The 21,679-nt window shown below is 37.3% G+C and overlaps 1 protein-coding gene across 2 annotated transcripts in view; it reads right to left on the reverse strand.

Annotated features, from left to right (window-relative positions):
• The window catches only part of LOC126856635 (protein apterous), a 40,090-nt gene extending 18,796 nt beyond the window's left edge, over positions 1-21,294 (reverse strand). The window contains exons 1-3 of one of the 2 annotated variants that reach the window (XM_050605327.1): positions 20,460-21,294; positions 9,391-9,670; positions 8,801-9,188 (exon numbers count right to left, since the gene is read on the reverse strand). In XM_050605327.1, the coding sequence (XP_050461284.1) occupies positions 8,801-9,188; positions 9,391-9,670; positions 20,460-20,507 (716 nt within the window). In that variant the 5' untranslated portion in view covers positions 20,508-21,294. The remainder of the gene's footprint in view (positions 1-8,800; positions 9,189-9,390; positions 9,671-20,459) is intronic. The other variant, XM_050605328.1, reaches the window with a different exon arrangement.
• Between the last annotated feature and the right edge of the window lie 385 nt (positions 21,295-21,679).

A 21,679-nucleotide genomic window follows, 5' to 3' on the forward strand; every position in this document is an offset into this window, starting at 1 on the left:
AGAGTAACATATTTGTTAACAATTAACAGAATTGCGATATCGTATTTATTATTCAATTAATTAATCGGCACATGATTGGCACGTTGTGTATCAATATTTGACAATAATTTTCTTATTATGCACTTGTATACATTGAATTCAGAAAAAATATATGACGAAGTTTTAATTAGTATTATTTGTATCTCAGATGTTGTAACATTATTTACAAATTACTTTTATGAATATAAAACAAAAATCTTCAACTAATCCTTTTAAAAAAGACATGTTAACTGAGTGAATTCAGTTTGTATCGAAATATTGAGGCCTCTTTTCCGCGATGCTAATTGGTTCTATCATTGCGCTTACTTCGCGGCTGTCATTGAATATTTTGACAGTTATGTGTATCAAGAGGTTAATCGTGTTTTGAAAATTGTGCCATTAAAAATGTATAATGTTAAAAATGAAAAGAAATAAATGGCGCGTGTGAAGCGCGCGCTTTATGTTGTCTAGTACTTTTTTTTTAAAGAGATACAGGATGTTTTGGAGATACAAACGAATAAAATGAAAATCACTAGTAGATTGATATTATACATATATTAAAATATACGTCAATTCGAATGTTATTTTATTATTGAGAATTAAAAGAACATGAATAATATATTTTTTTCTATCTGGTAAAACTGTATAAAAAGTAACACACCTTCAATTTTATCACCACTTATATTAAATATATTGTAGGAGAGATTTTTCTAATAATAATTTCCCGCAACAAATTTATGGGGGACGGCATTGGTCTAGGAGATATAACAATATAAAATTTTACAATTCTAATGCATTTTCTATCATAAAATAAGGAAAAATAAAGTTTGTTTACATTGTATTTATGTAGAGTAAACGTAAAAAAAATGTTTGTTTACGGGATAGGTACACTCATGGATACTTTATCCTCCTATTATGATTTAAAACTAAAATCCGGTTTGGGTTAGGTTACATCTTGCGGAAATGGAGCCCTTCCATAGGAGGAGCGGAACCCACTGTGCCTACACGTATACTTATCCACACAACAATTGTGGGATGGACCTCGCTTTGCGTTATAAAGTATAAGTGTGGACACAGTAAGTTTCGCTCCTCCTCCCCTATAGGAAGGCTTCACTTCCGGAAGAAATAATCTAATCCAAACTTATTTCTGATTTCAAACTAAAATTTATGCCTCTACTCCTCAAAATACATAAAATATGTAAGTTTTTTAAAAATCTCCTTGTCCCTATATTGAAAATTTACCCTAAAAATATGTGTTTGGATTAAGTTAGGTTAGATTTTTTTCGGGAGCAGGTATAGGGGGAGAGACTTCGCTCCTTCTCCACTCACACGTGAGAGTATCATAAATAATTTTTTTCAATGAAAAAAATATACAGGGTGTTCCCGGGTGAAATGGCCAAATTTGAAATATGAATTTAGGATCTTAAAAAATTTTCCTTTGGAAGTATGTTCGAGAACGCTTCGTTCAAGAGATATTGACTTTTGAAGTTTAGAATTATAGGAACTTATTATTATTATATTATTATATATATTTAGAAATTATTATTATTACACTTCCTAAACCAATGCCGTCCCCCATAAATTTCTTGCGGGAAATTACTTAGAAGAATCTCCCCTACAACATATTTAAGTGGCAATAAAATCGAAGGTTACGTGTGTTACCTTTTATACAATTTTGCCTTCTACCTTATAAAAAATATTCGGAATTTATACCCACGTCATAATGGCATGTGTGTGAGTAACTAAAATTTATAAAATAAATTTGTGTAAATAACTAAATTGAAACATAAATCACTTGCACGCGGTAAGAAAGTCGATGACAGATGGACACCCATACAACACGCAAGATTATAACAACATTGCAGTAACATTTTTTTGTAAGATTGCAACATTGCAGAAACATTGCAAAATATTGCTACAATGCTGTTATGATATTGCAGCAACAGTAAAATGTCCGCCTAGAAATATTGCAATATTGCAATGTTGCAGCGACATAGCAATATAATATATATATATATATATATATATATATATATATGCAATAATAATTTATGTATATTTGTCGACTTAGTAGCTTATGAAAAAAAAAAATAAAAAAAAATTAGGCCTATAAGAATCAAGCTCTAGTGTACATATAAATTTTCTGTATTGTCATTATTATAATAATGAAATTATAAAATATAAACTTTTCGGTGCACATTCAACTCTCTTCAGTGACAGAGAATGGTCAAGAGAAATAAGAAAAATTTCGTTGCTATTGTGTAAATTCACAATCTCTTTGTATCCGAAATATTCAGATATCCGGATGCAAAAGCTTGTGGATTTATTATACGCATACAATGAGTTTTTTCTCATCTCTCTTGTCTTTATATACTCTCAAAAGACGCGATACAGTGAGAGATAAACCTACAATTAAGGAGAAAGATTTGGAAGGATTTAGGTGGAGGCCATTTGAAGCAGACCAGTCTGCAATTTGTTGTAGATCAAAGTTTATGGAGGAGGAGGTTGATTAATTATCCGAGGATTTATATATATATATATATATATATATATATATATATATATATAATACTCTTACTGTGATTTTTGATGAAATCTTGTGTCATTGCTATTAATGACACATTTTCACTAATTTAATTTAACAAAGTTCTTTTGTTCTTTAACTTCCATAACAATATAATATCGCGAGAGCATGGATTATGGATTATGCCTATTTTAATGAGTCATCGTGATATCGTTCGTCGTTGTATCGAAATGGGAGCCTTGCGGATGCAACGAAAGCAAAGTGCTTCCAACAAGTTACCGGCGCATTTTAATTATAAGGGCTAAATTATGAGCGGGCTCCCGGCGCTGAAATATTTGTGTGTTCGCCAGCCGAGGGTTACGACTCAATTACCACTCGCTATTTTCTTTGCGAGCCGTTGATTTAAGACGACCACTTCCCACAGCGGAAACAGTGTCCGACGATCGTCGCCGACAGAAATCGCGAGAAACTTGTTTCGCATCCCTTTAACAAGATCCCCCGTTTCTGATAATAATCGAGAGTAAAGAGGATTCAAGACATAGAATTATAAGATTGAATGATCTCTCGATCTACACAATATTCTTCTAAAATTTATAAAATAAAAAATTGCAATACTCCAAATACATTGTAAAAAATTCAGACACGTTTTTGTCTGAATTTTTAGATCTGGGTGTATTTGAAAGAAATTTCAGACAATCTTAATCATCAAAGTCGTTTTTCTGAAAGTTTAGAAGAGTCTGAAAATGTCTGAAAATTCAGACAATATTCAGACAATATGCCTGCCGACACTTTGCCTGAAGTTTTAATCAATTTTTTCAACAATGTTTTACAGTTTCTTTAAGTTTATAAACAAGTTTATAAAGAACAAAAGTATCTCTCTTTCTCTTGGATATGTTAGATTTCGAGAATACAAAGATTCGAACGTTTAAATACTCAAAGATTTCAGGACCAAGAAGGTGCAAAGATAAGGAGATGAAGGATTAAAAAAGAAGGAACGTATTATTCAAATTAATATTCGAGTAACCGCGGATTCCTCAATTATATACGTCTTTCTCTTTTCCTTTGCACTTTTTTCTTTCTTTCCGCTCCGTTCACCAGCGTTACATAGATGCAAGTGGGAATCGAAGCGTGTCTATACTCTTGATCGCTGATAAATCGCACTTAATGCATTTAATGAATGAGCAGATATACCATTCCAGATCCGGAGGTGTCTACATCTGAATTCCCCTACTCGATGCTCTTCTCTGTTCTCATGCGGCAGAAGGTAAATGCACCGCGGCCGCGCGCGTGTGTTATATACGTTAAGTGCCCCGTGAAATTAGTAATGAATGAGCAAGCATGATTATGCCACTACTACGAAGGAATGATCACAAATAATTTCTGTTACTCGTTAAGGTGAAAAATTAGCATTGCGCAATAAATGACGCGAGGTGTAGCGAAAGCTTAATTAGATCAGGCACGGAGAATTTATTGACAATCTAGATTCAACTTGCTAGAATCTTGATAACAGTCGTGATAATAGTCCCGTATTATATCCTCGTGCATTTCTTTTTCTACTATGCAAGCAACTGGAATTTATTCGTAAAACATGGATTTTCTCAATCGATTTTCATTTTTCTTTTTTGAAATTACACATCGAGAGCGTAACAAGTCGACAACATTGATGTCAGGTGTTATCTGGAGAGGTCATACGCGGAATTTCTCTTCAAGAATTCAATCACTACGCGAGGCTCAAGGGACTTGTCGGAATTTTTGCGCTCACCATGCGTAGAATCGCATCACGATATAAATTATTCGTGCTCGGCGTTCCCACATGGTTACCGACACAAACGCCGCCGCGATAAATAACCGGTGGCCAAAAAAAGTGTACCTTATTTTGCAGCGACAATCGCTCGAACGGCTATCTATAACGAAAATAAATCTACATTTCGGCAAATTCGATCCCTCACCACTCGGAATCATCCATAAGTCTAATGACTTCCATTCCTCTGATCCCGCACTGCTTTCCAGGTGACATCAAATGACGTTTTAATTAATGTTAGAAACGTCATTAAGATGTCATTTGATGTCACTTTGGTCTACGATACGGAAGCTCTTCAACTTTTTGATTGCCTTTTCGAAATTTTACTTTGTATATTTTTTGTAAATTACTATCCTCCTTTTGTGTCTGAGATCCGTAAATTCGATACGTATTGATAAATCTTCAACATTTTTATATTTATTTAGAAACTTCGTTTTCCTTCTACGAAATATGCTTTTTTCTATTTTGAGGTACTGAAGCCGGAAGTTCACAATAACATAAAAATTTAAAAACCTTTATATTCTTTATATATACCTTTATATATATTTCGATTTTAATGTATCTATTATACCTTCGGATATGCGAATTCTTGCAACTCTGTATTTTACCATTCACGGCTCGATTAACAGCAAATGTACATCTCGCGAGCGACGCGGATCGAAGCACGACGAGGCGCGCGCTCGAGAAAAATATACAGCAAGAAGAGGAAGGAGGCAGAGAGAGGCAGCGGAGAGAAACAAAAGGGAAGAAGGAAGAAAAAAACGGAGTTGAGTTCAGGAAGCTCTTGCTTCCTTGGCGTGCAACGATCTCTTTACGGGCAGGCAATTTTTACGACGAAGCCACCCGGGCGGGCCGAGGCAACACGCGAGGTGACGAGGTACTTTCGACATGTAATATGCGGCGATATTCGTATTCCTCTTCCGGAAAGAATGACTCGTTAAGAATCTTTTAAAAGCCGTTGACACGCATGGCGCCAACCTCTGCGAACAGTAGATCGAACAGCGATTCTGCCTCTGTGTGTTTATCATTAAGGTCAAAATGTGAAAGGCTTTTCTCGAAAATTTTATAACATTTATTCAAGCTTTAAAAAAAAATGTTTTTAAAGACACTTTCAATAAATAAATGTTACATACAATGATTTAAATCATCAATCTCCCTCTTCCCCCAAAATATTCAAACGCATATTACAGCAGAAGCGAGTTGATGCTCTCGACTAATAACAACGGGTCGTCGCAAATACACACGAGCGCGCATGCGAAGCGGCGAGATAAAGCACAAGGCTTTGGGCTAAAACCGTGTCGTGACGGGATGTCTATGCTATTCCATTCTCGGCTTCGTATGACGGCGGAATTGGCGTGCATGAGTGCGCGACGTGTGAACGCGCGAGAATTCTCGTATCCTCCGAACTCGAACGAATGAGAAACGTACGAAATCGTAATGAAGAAAGCGCTTTTTCGAATATACATCGTAGAATGGGATGAAGCAAATGCAAATATGCGCGAAATTGAAAAAGTGAAACGTCAGAGTTGTCATTGCATCGCGTTATGTAAAAAATTTTCCACGTACTCAGATTCACACTTTCGTCTGAATGTTCAGATCCGTGTGTTTGAAAGAGATTTGAGACAATCTATCTTAATTAGAAATGTTTTCTTCAAATGTTCAGAGAAGCTTATCTGAAAATTGAAGTGTGTCTGAAAATTCAGGCAACGTTCTGTCTGAAAATTTGGACAGTATTTTATCCGAAAATTCAGACAGCATTCTGTCTGAAAGTTCAGACAGCATTCCGTTTAAAAATTCGGAAAAGACGGAATGCAAAAAAAAAAAAACATTTGCAGACATAATTCAACAAATCTGATATCTCTTTCGCAAATTATACTCTGTCTGTCTGTTTGTCTCTCTCTCTCTCTCTCTCTCTCTCTCTCTCTCTCTCTCTCTCACACACACACACACACACAACCACACGCGCGCGCGCGCGCGCAAATAAAATTTATTATATATTTATTTACGTTATTATGCTATTAAGATCACATCGGTTACCTAACGAACCAAGTCGCCGAAAGTGACGAGCGTTGGCTAATTTAGTTTCTCAAACTGCATGCATGCGATTCTTGTTCTTCTTCCGTGCTCGCCTCTCGGCGATAGCGACGAGCGAGCACGCGTCCAACGAAACCAGCTGCTTATCCCAGGATCTTGGGTTCACCCTCTCTAAGATCGGCTAATGCGATTTTGAAAGAGGCGCAGTGCGAGGACGGGAAGAGGCAGAGTTCCCGAAATTGCGACGGAACGAGCGGCCGAGTTATGTTCGTTCGCGACGATTTTAAGACGATAAGACATTAAGGAGACACCGATGAAGCCACATAATTGATGAGCTCGTGGCGTGACGACGCCGCAATGGCGGACACCGAAATTAAATCTATATAATGCAGAGGGAGACGCGTCTGGTGTTTTCTCTTCAACCGCCGTAATTTATAAACGGCAGAGAATTAAAATCTTGACAACATCTAGCATCATTACGAAATGTATCACATAGAGACAGATTAGATGATATCTTTATTCTGATTAGATAATATCATTTGTTTAATCATTTCTATTTGCAGTTACTTTACACGAAAAGATTTTAATAAATTGAAAGAAGAAATATTTTTAATTATTATGTAAAGACTTTAGAATATTTTTTTAAATACTCAACAAAAACGAAGGAAAAAAGAAAAGAGCTGGAGAAATCGATAATCACTAAAACGTAGCCTGACGAAGTCATTTGGGAACGACTTGGAATCAAGTGCACTTGGAATGACGCCGAATATGCGACTCGTATGCGACATCCACATCCGCAGCTACCTCCCCCCCGCCCTTCTTCCGAATGTAGATCGACGGTGATTTACTTATCGACAATCAACGCTCCGCCGGAGGTAAATGGCCGAGTCGTGACCATTAGTCCGCAGCGGACTACGTATAGGCTGGCCCATACCTACGAGAAGCGACAACGTATAATACATACAGTCGACACTGTGTGAGGCCCGGCAGGGTCCCAACACGACGCCAATCGGCCTTCTGTTACGGCCCTGCACAAAACGACGTGTCTCGAGCGGCTGTCAATACGGACTGCATTCGACCTTGGCTCGTTTTACGTTATTCATCAAATACTTTCGAATGACTGATGAAAATTATATATACTTTCAAAATTATATATAAATTATATATACTTATGTTTAATTTTAAAATATCGCCAGTAGATAAATTAATAGACGAGTGTTTATACGACCAAACTGGCAATTTATTGTTTGATTGTTCTATCACGACGTTTCGACCATATGATTTTGGTCCTTATCAAGTGAAACCATTTAATAAACCTATTAAATTATATATACTTTCACTGTCTGTAAGAATCATACGTAAATCAAAACTATTCAAGATTTTCAGCCACTTTTTAGTCCGCTTTTAAGATCAATTATCAAACGTTTTTGGAAACCTGACAAAATTTCCATTGTAAAAAATTTTTTTTAAATTTAGACACATTTTTATCTAAATTTTCTAAAAGATCTGCGTGTCTGAAAGCAATTTCAGACAATCTATCTTAATAATCAATTTTTCTGAAAGTTTAGAAGCTTGTCTGAAAATTGAAGTGTGTCTGAACATTCAGACAGCATTCTGTCTGAAAATTCAGACAGTGTGTCTATATGAAAGCTGCAGACACTTTGTATCTAAGTTTCAGTCAATTTTTTTACAGTGTTCATTGCAAAAGCTATTCCCAGAAATGAAAGTTAAAGTTACTTGAAATTTTTACCTAGTCTTTTATCCTTTCTTCTTTTCGAAAAAATTAAATATATATTTTTAAAAATTAAACAAAAAATTTCTCAAACCATCTATTTCTTCTTCCGAGAAAAACAATTTTGTGTTAAGAGAAATCAGCTCAAAGATTACGTTTTGCATTATTCTTAGTAATGCAGCTCCATCAGCGCAATTTTTAGTTATTTGCGGACCTTCGTATAACGAGCGAAACAACGAGCGTAGGAACGCAAATTACGCAAGAAGCGACGCGACGCATTTTCAGAACGACTCTTTGGATTCTCGTCCCTGGAAGCGCAGAAATTACTTCGCGCTTGACTTGCTCGCGTGAATACTATGACTGTTTTCGTAACAAGCCGCGGCCTCGTTTCGTCGAAATAGGACGACATAGGACGAAATTGCCGAGCAATCGATGAGATTGCTCGCCAACTAGTATTTCAGTGAAACGTCAAACATTATCAAGCAGCAATTTCATATCTTCTTTCATTCGAATGCCGATCGATTTATGCGTACTCGGTCAACATTTTTATCTCGTAAAAACTCGATTGAGTCAATTCCGTCTCTAAGACTAGCGTCGGTTATTGAAATCTGTTCTCCTCTTACGTTACAAAATAAGAGAACTAATCGCCAAGATAAGACTGTTAATTCTGTAAATTTAAATGCTTGCTCACCGATAATAGTCCTTCTTGCAATAGATATTCCCGTCACGGCTGAAGCACGTGATCTCCCCGTCGAGACCCTGACGGCAGTGCGAGCACTGGAGACACGCGGCATGCCACCGCCTGTCGACCGCCTGAAGATAGAACCTGTCGGATATCCTGAGGCCACATCCCGCGCAAACTACACCGGGAACATCGTCGGATTGCGCGGGCGGTGTGGGTGGCGGTTCGAGCTTAGGAACGGCATGCAGGTGATCCGTCGTGGTCTGCTGCTCCTGCGTCTGCAGATGGGGATGATGATGGTGATGATGATGATGGTGGTGGTGGTGTGCGGTCTGCGACGGCATGCTCAGGTCGCTCGCGTTCTCAAAGTTACCAGCTCTGTACTCCTGTCCGCCCGCTGTAACGATAGACGGAATAATACTCGCCATCCGTGGAGATTAGCAGAAAACTTCAGATCGACATGAAAAACTTAAAAAAACATGATGAATTTTTATTAAAATTGCAAATCTATTTTTGTCTTAAAATAAAATGTAATTAAATTTTAGGATATCCTCTCCCTTCCCCTCTCTTGTTTCTTCCCTTTTGACAGATAATCGTACCTCCGGGAGAATCGTAGTCCCGCGACTCGTAAGGGGTAGTCGAGCTGTCGTAACAGTTGTTGTTTGTACCACAATGGGTCTGATGCAAGGGCCCGTGATGATGGGCGGCGGGGGGGCTGCACGGCAGAGTAGTCGGTCGCGCGGCATCGCCCATCGACGCGGGCAGGCAGGGGCTCAGATCTCGCGCCTGGTCTACCGCACCGGGTCCCCCCGCGCTACCGGGTCCCCCTTGACGCCCCACAGCCAAGCCGCTGCCACGCTCCTGCGTGCTGGGCGGCTGCTGGAACAAATCGGCATATCGACACTTTTAGTTGGCGCATCGAATCGGCGCGCGTGTTCATCATGCGTGCTTTGTCACGAAAGCCGAAGTCAGGCATATGAGCAGGTCGCAAATTTAAACATCTTATGTTACGTTTGGCGAAAAATCCGTGTGGTGTTTCTTTCTCGAAATTGAGAGTAGATAAAAAAATTACTTTTCTATACGGCACACATAGTATTTTCTCTCTTCAATGATAATACTATTAGTATTATTAAAAGTAGTTTATCGCGGATTATACTCTTTCTATATGCGAGTGTGAAGTATACATATAATTTAATAAATAACAATATATAATATCAATAAAAAAAATAGATGAAACTAAAAAAAATACCATTAAAGCCCGAGGAGCGAACAAATCAACAGAATAAAATAGACCAAGAGAGTGAAAATATGGGAGAAAAAATGGAAAAGAAAGATTTAATAAGAAATAAAACAAGAATGAAGCTACCAGGACAAATAGGAAAACGAGGAAGGTGAAAAAGGATTAAAGGGACCAACAGAGACGGAGAAGAGAGCAAGAACAAAAGATCCGGGAGAAAGGGACGCGGAGAGAAAACTGGGAGGACCGATCGAACGGAGCCGGCAAAGTGATGACGGGTTGGAACTGCTGCTGTCACCAGAGGGAAGAAACGTGCAAGAGAGAAAGAGAGTAATACATCGGCGATGGTGGTAACCGAACGTCTCTGATGGATGTCGTAAGGCGCAGCGCGCATGTGCCCGACCCTATAAGGTATCCGAAGGCGGCCAATCCGAGCAACCGTCGTGTGTTTCAAGTGTTCAACGCACCCGCCGATGTTGCGTAGACATAAATTACGAGCTGCCTCTCTCATCGTCTCCCTCACCCTCCTTCTCTCTCTTTCCCTCGATATTTTTGAATTTATTTATCTATGTACTCTTCATTTTTAATATCCCTCTTGCATCATAAATCTTTCAAAATCAATAACTCTCGAACACACTCTCGATATAAATATTTTTTTTAATTAAACAAAATTTTTATATATATATATATATATATATATATATATATATATATATATATATATATATATATAAGATAAAATATATATAAAAAAAGTTAAAAAAAATTTAATTTTAAAATAATTTTTTAAAAAAAGATTTATTGAGGGTATGCTTAAGAGTTATTGATTATGAAACAATCTTTTTAAAAATTTATCCGTAAGATTTTTAAATAATCTTAAAATTCTGAAATTCAGAAATTGATATTTACAAATTTTCCGTTACAAAATTTTGCTTTTAACAAACAGAGACAATTTTCCTGTAGAGTCTCAATTAATAAACGTAAAGGAGACAATCCGCTTTATGACGTGGAGTAAAGTTGACGTAGAACGATGGTATCATGCTAACCGCCGCGAAGGACGTGATCGGAATCGCTAATTCTACCCCAGCTCCGCTTCGCATAGCGCGACGTAATCTTTACGTTGTTGTTCCTTATGTAACGGGGATCGGGTCTCGGAACAAAGGTATTGCAGGAATGCGCTCCTTCCTCGGAGTATGTGTCTATCCCGCACATTCTGCTATCCTATCGCAACGAGCCGCCGTCGCGTGCGGTAATAGGCTCGTTAAAGCTTGAGAGAAGCATCGCGAATTATTCGCGAATCGGAGATCGTAATTTTTGCGGAAGATTCTAAAATTGCCAACGACTCATTTCCGACATTACGATACTATTGATAAGATCGCTGAATTATTCAAATCTTGTCTTATAATTCCGGGGAAAAGAACGATTACGTGAAAGATCTTTGCGAATCCCCGAATGTAAAATCGGTCGCGATTCTCGACATGACAATACGCGAAAGGACAGTCGACGTGATCGGCCGATAAATTTCTCACGGGAGCGGCGAACGTGCGCGATCGATCCTCAAGATCCTTATCCATCTCAAGAGCGGTCCGGCAACGAGCTCTCTTGCGGACTGCAAACAGACTTTCACTGGCGGCGAAGCTTGCACAAGAGTGCGCTTGCCTTCCCTCTTTTTTTCTCCGTTTCTTTCTCTCTCTCTCTCTCTCTCTCTCTCTTTTTTCTCCTCTCATTTTCGCGAAACCGTGGAGTAAATAATGCGTGCGTGGAATCCGCGGTCGCGAGATGCCGGGGCGGAAAACGAGTAGAATGTCGTCAGAAATGTGGCTCGGCTGACGGACTCTTGCAGAACCTCTCGACGTCTCCTATAACTGCGCGTGAATCTGCTTGTTGCCTTTTTTTTTCATGTACATTCGCGACCCGAATGGGACTGCGATAATTGAGAAACGATGAGAGAGCAACCGGAGAGAGAGCTCTTTTATCGGAATTAAAATTTGTAATTTATTAATGGAAAAAAATATGAAAAATAATAACGCGCGCACTTAACACGAATGCATGCATGTACGTGATACTTTGATAATTTTTAATAGCGTGAATTTGAATGTTACTATTAATTGTTGTGATTTAATTTTGTTTTCTAAATGACAGATCGATTTTGTTACATGCTCGTTTTCCATGTTTGAGTGTTTAATTAATTTGATATAAAATCAAAGGCAAGGAACAATGGCGTGAAAAATATCCATTAAATTTTGATGAAAAATTAAATAAAAAATAAAAATTTTTAATCTAATTAAAATTAAACAAAAAATTAGTTTAAATGTTGTTCAAGTGTCATTAATTTTATATAAAATCCAAGGCAAGGAAAAATGGCATGAAAAATATCCATTAAAGTTTGATAAAAAATTAAAATTGTTTAAATTTAATTAAAGTTAAATATTATTTGAATTTTGATGATTTATTTTGCACAATTTACATGAGTTATTTTTATGCTTCGAATTTTAAGCGTTTTCTTCAGCGATAAGTTAATTATAGTAAACTCAGTTTGTTCAAGTTCTTTTCGCTAGGAGATTTGATACAAAGAGAGAATGGACAGTGCAAAATTAACAATGTTAACAAACGTTGCACAGCGTGGCGAGCTTGAAAAATGAAGTCGTCGCGTCGGTCATGAACGATAATTTGTTTGAAAATCCAAGACCGAACTACGATCCGACTACGGAAAAGCGCACGATAACCTTACGTCACGACCTACCGAGATACAGCGCGTTATCGCAGTAAATTGTAACTTGGCTCTTTTTTTTTTCAACGCGCGAGCCCGATGAAGAAGCTCAAGCCGGCTGGCTATGGCTGAGTCAGCAAAATTTCTTTAGGCATCGACGACGACGGATAAAAAGTTATCGGGATAGCGCGTCGTCCTCGATATCAATGGCGCAGCAATGTCATCTGCGTTGATGAAGCTCTCCGAGAGATTAACGCAAATCTCGATATATTAAACCATATATAATGATATCCTTTAATATAAAAATCTTTTATGATTAAAACAAGTCCGGCAGTTGCCAAACATTCCGCTTTTTTAGTGCAAATAGGGAAGATATTCGTGTCTCTCCTTCATAAGATAAGAAATTTTTTCTTAATAAAGTGGAAGAAAGTGATATCGTGGGGAAATCATGTTGAGATAAAAACCGATAATCGTTTCTAAAAAAACTGGTAAAACTAGAAGCAGGTGACGCTTTTTATACTGTTTGGTAGCTCTCGGTGGCTTACGCAGAGTGGCACGTGTACTGGTATCAGCTTCCCTTGCTCGGCCAACGATAGCGATAACAACAAACAGCCTCGTCCATCGCGTCGGTCGCGATTTCTCTCTCTCTCCCTCTTTCTTTCTCACTCTGTCTCTCTTTCTCTCTCTCTCTCTCTCTCTCTCTCTCTCTCTCTCTCTCTCAAAACACGCGTGGGCGACGCTTAATATCGTGGAGAGCCGATAAGTTGCTCGGCTATCTGCATTTCTCCGCGTCGCCATTGCGGGCTACCAATCGGTCGAGTTGACCAGAAATATTGAACATAGACGCGCTACCATGTCATCAAACATATGATCTTATGTCGCAAGATCACTGTACAATCTCTCTTTTTTTCTCGATCCAAGATGTCTATTGGAAAAACATGGAAAACCTGGAATTCTCAGGGATCTTTTTTTTGTACTTGAAAAAATCAGGAAATTCTCATGCAATTTTATATGAGACTTAAGGAATCTAAAAAAAAATTCCTTTTTTAATAATTTTGCTGTTATACTGTAATCAGTAGACATTCCGCCGATAAGCTAAATTGTGAATTATTGTATTTAAATTATATTATAGATATATATTTATCTGTGTTTATATATTTAATGACGTAACAAAATATTGAATAGCAGCACATATATTTTTTTACTTTAATATTTAGTAATTAAAAATAAAAATATCATGCAAATTAAAATTTTTATCTTAACAAAAATTATTCAATTCTTTTTCAATATATTTGTAAATCTAGCATTTGAAACTTAATGGATGTTCTGGATGTACAATAGTAGCAAAATATTGTCAAAATTAAAAAGAAAACATGTTTCTTACGTTTATACTGTTTGAAAAATTAAAAAAATAAATTCGGGTTATGAAAAAAATTAAAGTATCACAAAATAATATGGATTTTGATGTCTTCGTAAAAGAAAATAGTTGTAATTAATATTTTTCCTAATTTATGGCAAAAACTTTTGATCGTAAATATCCTCTGAAATCAACTGTAAAAAACAATGAAAAACAAATAATTTGCAGAAAGAAAAAAAGAGACAGATAACATTTTTCTACAATTTTTAATAAGTAACTTTTAAACGAATTAGTGGATCTAAATCAAATTTTGCACAAAATTATTTATTAGAATTTCCTTAATATATGTGAAAATTTTTATTTCATTGCTAATATTTTTTCTTTGTCAAATTTATCAATAAGTGCTACAATAGACGATTTTCCATAAGAATCAATAGTAATTTCAAATTTAAATAACTTTCAAACCGTTAAGAGAATTGTATTTAGTTTTTGCACAAATATTCAGAAGAAATAGTAGAACAATCTATGAAATTTTAATGCTTTTGTTAGTATTTCGATATATGTCACATACATCCTTAAGTTTTTGTGTTTTTCTTTTGTACGAGTGAAAAAACATTAAAAAACGCGTACAACAAAAAAATTAATTTTAAGAAATCGTATGAAAAATCTTTAAAATATTTCTTTTACCTTGAAATTTTGAACAAAAATACCTGGAAGATAAGGGAATTTTTAGAAATTTTTTTTACAAGATTTGAGTAGACATCCTGACGATTGAAGATATTTCTGATTGTGGATTGAATCGTGAATAATTTTTGGCGCGATAATAGTAAACGCGTATCCTTCCAAAAGATCCCGAATGAGTCATCATTGGCTATAATGACTCTTGCATTCCATTAATAGACTCTTATTTTCGAATCAGTATTTGAAACTCACAAATTATGATAAAAGTGGGATTTTCAATATTAGATTAGAATTCTTAAGATTTCTAAAATATTAAGATTAGAAATCTTAAATCGTACTCGCCACGTGACGCCTTGGGAACTCAAACAAGAGAGGATGACATATGAAAACATATGTAGTATTACACTCATAAAAAAAATGTGGTCTGCAAATTTTTATCCCAAAGACTTTAAAAGCGACCAGTCGCTTTTCTAATTTTGGCGATATTTCAGATATCAGTGGAAGAAAACTTGTTAGATCGATCATTCATGTAGAAAAGCTAATAAATGCAGGCATTCGGAAAAATTAAAGGAAAGAAAAAACCAAAGTTATTTATATATGAATCAGCGTAATAAAAAAATCAAACAGAACGTCCGAATTTTAATAGTACAATATGAATAAAAAAGAGATTTTTCCCAGATTTTTCAATTTTAATAATTCCAAACATATCTCATATGTTTTATTATCCATTCATATCTTTTATTATCCATCAATTTAATAAACTACAGCTTTCTATTGCAAACTTAGAATGATATGAACAGTAATGCACTAAATGTTTGACAGATTAAATAATAAGTACCATGATTTAACTCTGCGAGAGCTCAATTTATTCCGACGATTTTCGGCGGATACATCGCCTGCGGGTATCACAAGATGCCTCCTTTGATACTATTTCTTAAGCCAAAACGTTTTGTCTTTTTACAACGGTGACGTCTGAACGACGCCGCAAATTAGTCGGATCGTTGATTCCCGCTCTACTTAGAAGATATTATTAGATCGCTTCCTGAAGAATGTATCGATGGTACAACGCGCAAGCTGAATTTCACATACGCGTTGCCAATTTTATTCATAAAATGTCTTGAACAAGAAGAATCAATTAATAATACCAACAGATTGTTCATTTATCAAGCAAACCATACATTAATGTCGAAGTGATTTCTCGTGTTGATATTTTCTCTTTATATATATTTTTACCGAACAACGTTACATGTTCAGTAAAATATATATTTATCTATCTCAGTGAATTTCAAGAACTTGTATGAATAATTTTATAGATAGTAATTTATAAGTAGTAATTTACGCGTCATATTTTTGCAAAAAAATAAGGCATTTATATTTTTTATTTGTTCACCTTACATTTAATCGTTGTCTCTTATCTATTTCCTCATCCTCATTTATAATCGATAAAAATGGCTACGCGAATGCTACATAAATCACGAACGGAAGCGATGCATGCATAAATCACGATTGTGTTTTAAAAGCCCATTGCGGCCGCGCGCGAAATAAATTGTGAAGCGTCTGAAAAATATTCGTTACCGCAGTCTCTTTTTCTTCCGTCTCCTTCCCTCTCTCTCATCCTCCCTTTTCGATCACCCCGATAAACGAAGTTCTGTTGACGCGCTGAAAGCGGCGGGTGTCGCATGCCGAGGAGGCCAAGAATCACGACCTGACCCGAGGAGATTAGCGGTTCCCCTTCGGGTGGGCATCATCCTGCTTCTCGCATTCCGTGAGAATCGTTAGGCCAACTATATATAGGGATGCTGATATATCATACAATTCGATTATATTAAACTCTCAATAATGAATGTATGGAAGAAGTCAGAGAGAAGTGCGCTTTGTTCTCGCGATAAACTTTTAGAAAGCCTTATTCTTAAAAAAAAATCTTTTTAGCAAGCAGTTAAGCTTTAAATTTCTTTTTTTCTTTTATACGAGGAATTTGCAAAATATTAATATTTCTAAGAACACGGAGAGTCAAGAAGAATCTCATTATTATCTTATGTCTTTCTGGAGAGACAATTAGATAGACTTAGGTTAGATGAAGAAAATGATTTGCGTTAAAATAAAAAGATGCCTAAAATACATGAAAAGAGATGCAAGTTTAAAAATAAATTTAAGAATTTTCTTATTATTTCGTGCATGATTATATCTAATATCATCCCGTTAAATTTAAATGGCTGCGCTCACAATGAAAGCAGATTTGCGTGCGGCTCATCGACGCCATTCAATGCGCGCTTGCATGCTAAATGATTCCGGCACGCGAACATTTTGTGGTACCTAAAATCTGGCTTCCCCCCTGATCGAGGTAAATTAAGTGCGATGCATGACACGACACATGACAATCAGCAATCGAGCAAGAACTGCGCGATAATCATATTAAATCCCTCGCGTGTAACTGCAAAACTGTTTTATTAATTTTTAAAACTTTAAATTCTTTAACGGGCGCGCGCGATGGGATTTTTTAAAATTGATTTTCTTCTAAAACACACACAGTTTAATTCAAATCAAGGATTTATCATTCATCTGCATCTTGAATGTTAATTCGTTAATTTTCAACATCGCCTATCTTCATGATTCGAATTATTTAAACAAACGATGTTTCATTTCAGTTTAGCTTCTCTCTAATATCTGCAATTAATTATAAATAACTCCTGCAAGATCTTCTTTTTTACTTCTTCCTTCATTGCGTCAACGCCATCTGGCGCTTCATCTTCATGCTTTTTCATTTTTCATATTTATTCATCGCGCGCGTTTTCATTGAGAAATTACGTCGGAAAATTCTCATTAAGAAATTGAATCGTATAAACGGAATTTTCGTGATTATTTGAATCAATGTTTTTAATAAATGAGCGAATGTTAATTTTATATTTGTGGCCGCATTGATATGCGGCACGCACATGTTTCGAACACAAACGGCATCTCAAATATAAAAAAGCAATGTGTCTTAAGAGCCGTCCTCTCTTAGTTAACTTTCACGACTCTCCTCCAAAATATCATGATTACATCAAGAGATGTCTCAGAACAATTGCTACTTTTTTTTTAGAAATATATGCACGCTTAATCGTGCGGAATTATGTGACATCATCTTCAGAATTCAAGAATCCTGTCAAATAAGATGTGTTAATTTTGACAAGTATCGCTTTGATATTTTCATGTACGCATGTACCGTATGAATGGCATTTATAAAAACTTAACATTTTTCAACACTATAAAAAATAATTGACTGAAACTTCCAGACACACTGCCTGAATTTTCAAACGCACTTTAATTTTCAGATAAATTTTCTGAACTTTCAGAAAAATTTTCTGAACTTTCAGAAAATTTAAAACAGATCTTCTGAAATTTTTTTCAAGATCTGAAAACTCAGACAAAGTGTTTGGATTTTTCAAAAATTTTTTACACCATACACTAGTCTTTACAAGCATCTTTTTTACTTCTTTGATTGATCGCGCTTGAATTCCGCCGAACGTATATCTCTTTCCGACGCCCCGTATATCCATTTCTGAAATAACGGACAAGTGATAACGTCAACAACAAGTGTAGCGATGAAACCGACCAGGTTTGGGGCCTCGAGTGCAAAGTTAAACGTCGGGACGTTCAGCCGGCGACGATGACTGCCGGCGACGGACGGCGGCGGATATAATCTCAGCATGTAATAAATTACGCACGTCACAAGCACTATCGCGGCCAGACACATATTCGCAGCAAGATGGCCTTATCTCATCGAAGCTACAACGAATCGTCCTTCCTCTCTTTTTCTCTCTAGCAAGCGTTTCGCGTTTGAAAAAGCTCGCAACAAAGTGCGCGTGCTGTGAGACTAATTGACGCCAAATCAAACGCGATATTGCTGATACGTGTTTTTTCCAAATCACACAGCCGCGATACCGCCGATTAAACGAGTGTTTTCTCGCGGCAAAGTTTTATGCAAAGTGTCTGCAAAATATTCGATAAATGCATGAAAACATATTTAACTCTCTCTCGTTCATACAGTACTTATTGCGAGCTTTATAAAATCTCTGATCGTAATGTGATGGCTCCATAATATATTGTACATACTTTTACTTAATTTATATTTAAAAAAAGTATTATTTTAAAATAAAATACCAAAAGTAATGACCCTCTGTTACATAAGCTCAAAAATAGTCCTTATAAGTTTCTTATGTTTATCTCGATTAAAATGATTAATGAAAATGCGTCATCCATTTAAAACTAAATTAATTCTCTATTGAATATCTTAATTTTTTGTGTAATTTTTAATTAAATATTTATTTATGTGTTATAACAGAAATCTTTTTAAAGAAAGAAAATGAAGAGAGAGAGAGAGAGAAAGAAAGAGAAAGAGAGAGAGAGAGAGAGAGAGAGAGAGAGAGAGAGAGAGAGAGAGAGGCAAAGAATTAGGAATATATCTAGTCTACGCAAAATTTGATATTGTGATATCTTTATATTATATAGTAATATTTTCGTTTTTTCAAGGCAAAACGGGAGTCTCTCGACAAAATAAAAAGCTTTCATATACATATTTATCATCTCAGTATCTTTTTTGAAACATCTACAAAAATAGAAACAAATTTATTTTTATATAAGTTTAATGAAATTTTGCAAATAATTGTTTGAAATAAAGGGGCGGACCGACAAAATGTGAAATACATAACAATAATCAAAAAAAAACGCGACGTTAAAAAGAGACAAACAATTGTTGGAGCTCTTCTAAATGAATGTGAATATTTTTTCTAAACGGAGATTAATTAATGCCGACTCGTATAATGATATAAAAAGGGAAGAAACGTTACTTTTCGTTAGCGCAATGTTACTTTACGTTCAGTCCCGTTCATTGGCGCACGCGTGATTAATGCGCCGCTTTAATTAATCGACGACAAGGGACAATCAATTACATTTGTTTACAAGCGGCACTCGTTACTTACGACGGCGGTCTCTCCCGGCTTGATTAAAAGCAAATTAATGTTACTCCAAGGTAGACTATGTTATCACACCCTGCCACGTAATCCTGCATTGCTTTCAATTATCGAATAATTACCGATCGCTTTTACTGAGTTTTTATACATTAGTGCACATCAGCTACCAATTGCATTTAATATTTTATTCTGGATCTCGTAAAAGCATTATTATAAATGAATGAGAAAAGCAAATTTAGACTTTAAATTGTAATTTGTTACTAATAAATCTGCATAGCGCTGGTGATATGTTATTATTAAGTAAAAGCATGTAATTTTATTAAACAAGGAATATTTTGCCTGCTTTTGAAGGCTCTTTTCGCGTCCGTCGTGTATCTTGGATTCGCGCATTGGTACAAACTAGATCGAACTGATTTTCATAAATTGATTGTAATTTCAAATCCTTGCGTTATCATCGATCCTATCCCAACCTTCACGCGATCCGTAATTCGAATCGCAATACTTGAAAATAATTGAGGGGAGAGACTACAAGATCTTCCTACAAGATTCATTCATACTCGCGAAAGGATACGCAGCCCTACATTCACCATCTTGAATTTGATAGGGAGAAATGTTGGCGGAGACGCTATCGCCGACTCGCTATCCGGGCGAGGAGCTCTTCCACCCAGACGGAATGGAAGACCAGCTGGCACGAAACGACCAATGGGCAACACGGACATAGGGATGACACTCACCCAGTGCATGCCGATGGTAGGAGGGGCGCGCTCCTCATACACTCCCATCAGGGTGGCCGCTGTCGCGGGGTAGTTCCCGCCGAGGGTGCGCGACGCCGATGTTGCTCGGGGGGGAGTCCCGAGGGATCCGCTTGCCGATAACGCGGAGATGGCGTCCGCTGTGGCTCGGATTCTCTCTTCCTTCCACCACTACCACTCGTTCACCCTCGTTCTCTCTTGTCTCTTTCTCTCTCTCTCTCTCTCTCTTTCTTTCTGCCGTTATTCCCCTTGCGACACTTCCGATATCACATAAACGTAGAAGGAAGGGGAAGTGTGAATTCCTCCGTGAATTTCGAGGATAGTTGAGGGAGGAGCTCTTACGTGTGCATCTCGTCCTTCACCAAATCGACTGTAGTGTCTTCGCGAATTATTATCATACAGCGAGTAACACCCACACTTCACAAATCAGCACTGAGGTCCAACTATTGTCATCGGCGTCGTTGACAGTTCAGAGACTCGTGATTCGCGGTCCATATCGCCCCGGCGCACTGCGATGTCGACAATCGAGAAACACCGAATTCCGTGGCACCCGCACTAACTAACTAAAACAATATCATCGGTCACACCGCGAGTCGTACGATGATAGACGGAAGCTCGATCATCTCCACATCCCCAACTGTTCACACTCGGAGGAACGTTCAGTCTGTGCAGGGATGATCTCCCGGGTCCATGTGCTCCGCGACAAAACGCGACGGTGAAACGGAGCGCCAGACGAGGGACCAACTCGGCTGCGCCACCAAGGTGAGTGCGGACGATTCCGACGAGTCGGAGCCGCGATACGGAGTGAGGATGCCGGCCAGACCTGGCTCCCCCAGTCCCGAGTATGTTCGAGGCAGCGCCGTCTAGCGATAGAGCCAACATCAACTTGGCAACATCATGAGATGCAGTGGGTCTCGGGTCGCAACCAAGTCACACCCACGGCATCCCATTCGTTGGACGATACGTTGGTCCAGCCCATTCGCAAACTTGCTCGCACGGTGATGAAGTTGCGTTGTTCACTCTCGGCGAACGGGTTTGCCGGAAAGTGGGCAAAGTGAGGAAAGAACGGTGGAGAAAGAGAAGCCGACGCCGCTGCGTCTCGCATTGTCGTAACCTCTGGAGTAATCATAAATTCTGCGTAAGGGAATATTATCTTCTCTTCTACAACGAAAAGAAAATCCTCTTTGTTAAAAAATGTGACA

Source organism: Cataglyphis hispanica, chromosome 19 (genome assembly GCF_021464435.1).
Source record: "Cataglyphis hispanica isolate Lineage 1 chromosome 19, ULB_Chis1_1.0, whole genome shotgun sequence".
Lineage (NCBI taxonomy): Eukaryota > Metazoa > Arthropoda > Insecta > Hymenoptera > Formicidae > Cataglyphis > Cataglyphis hispanica.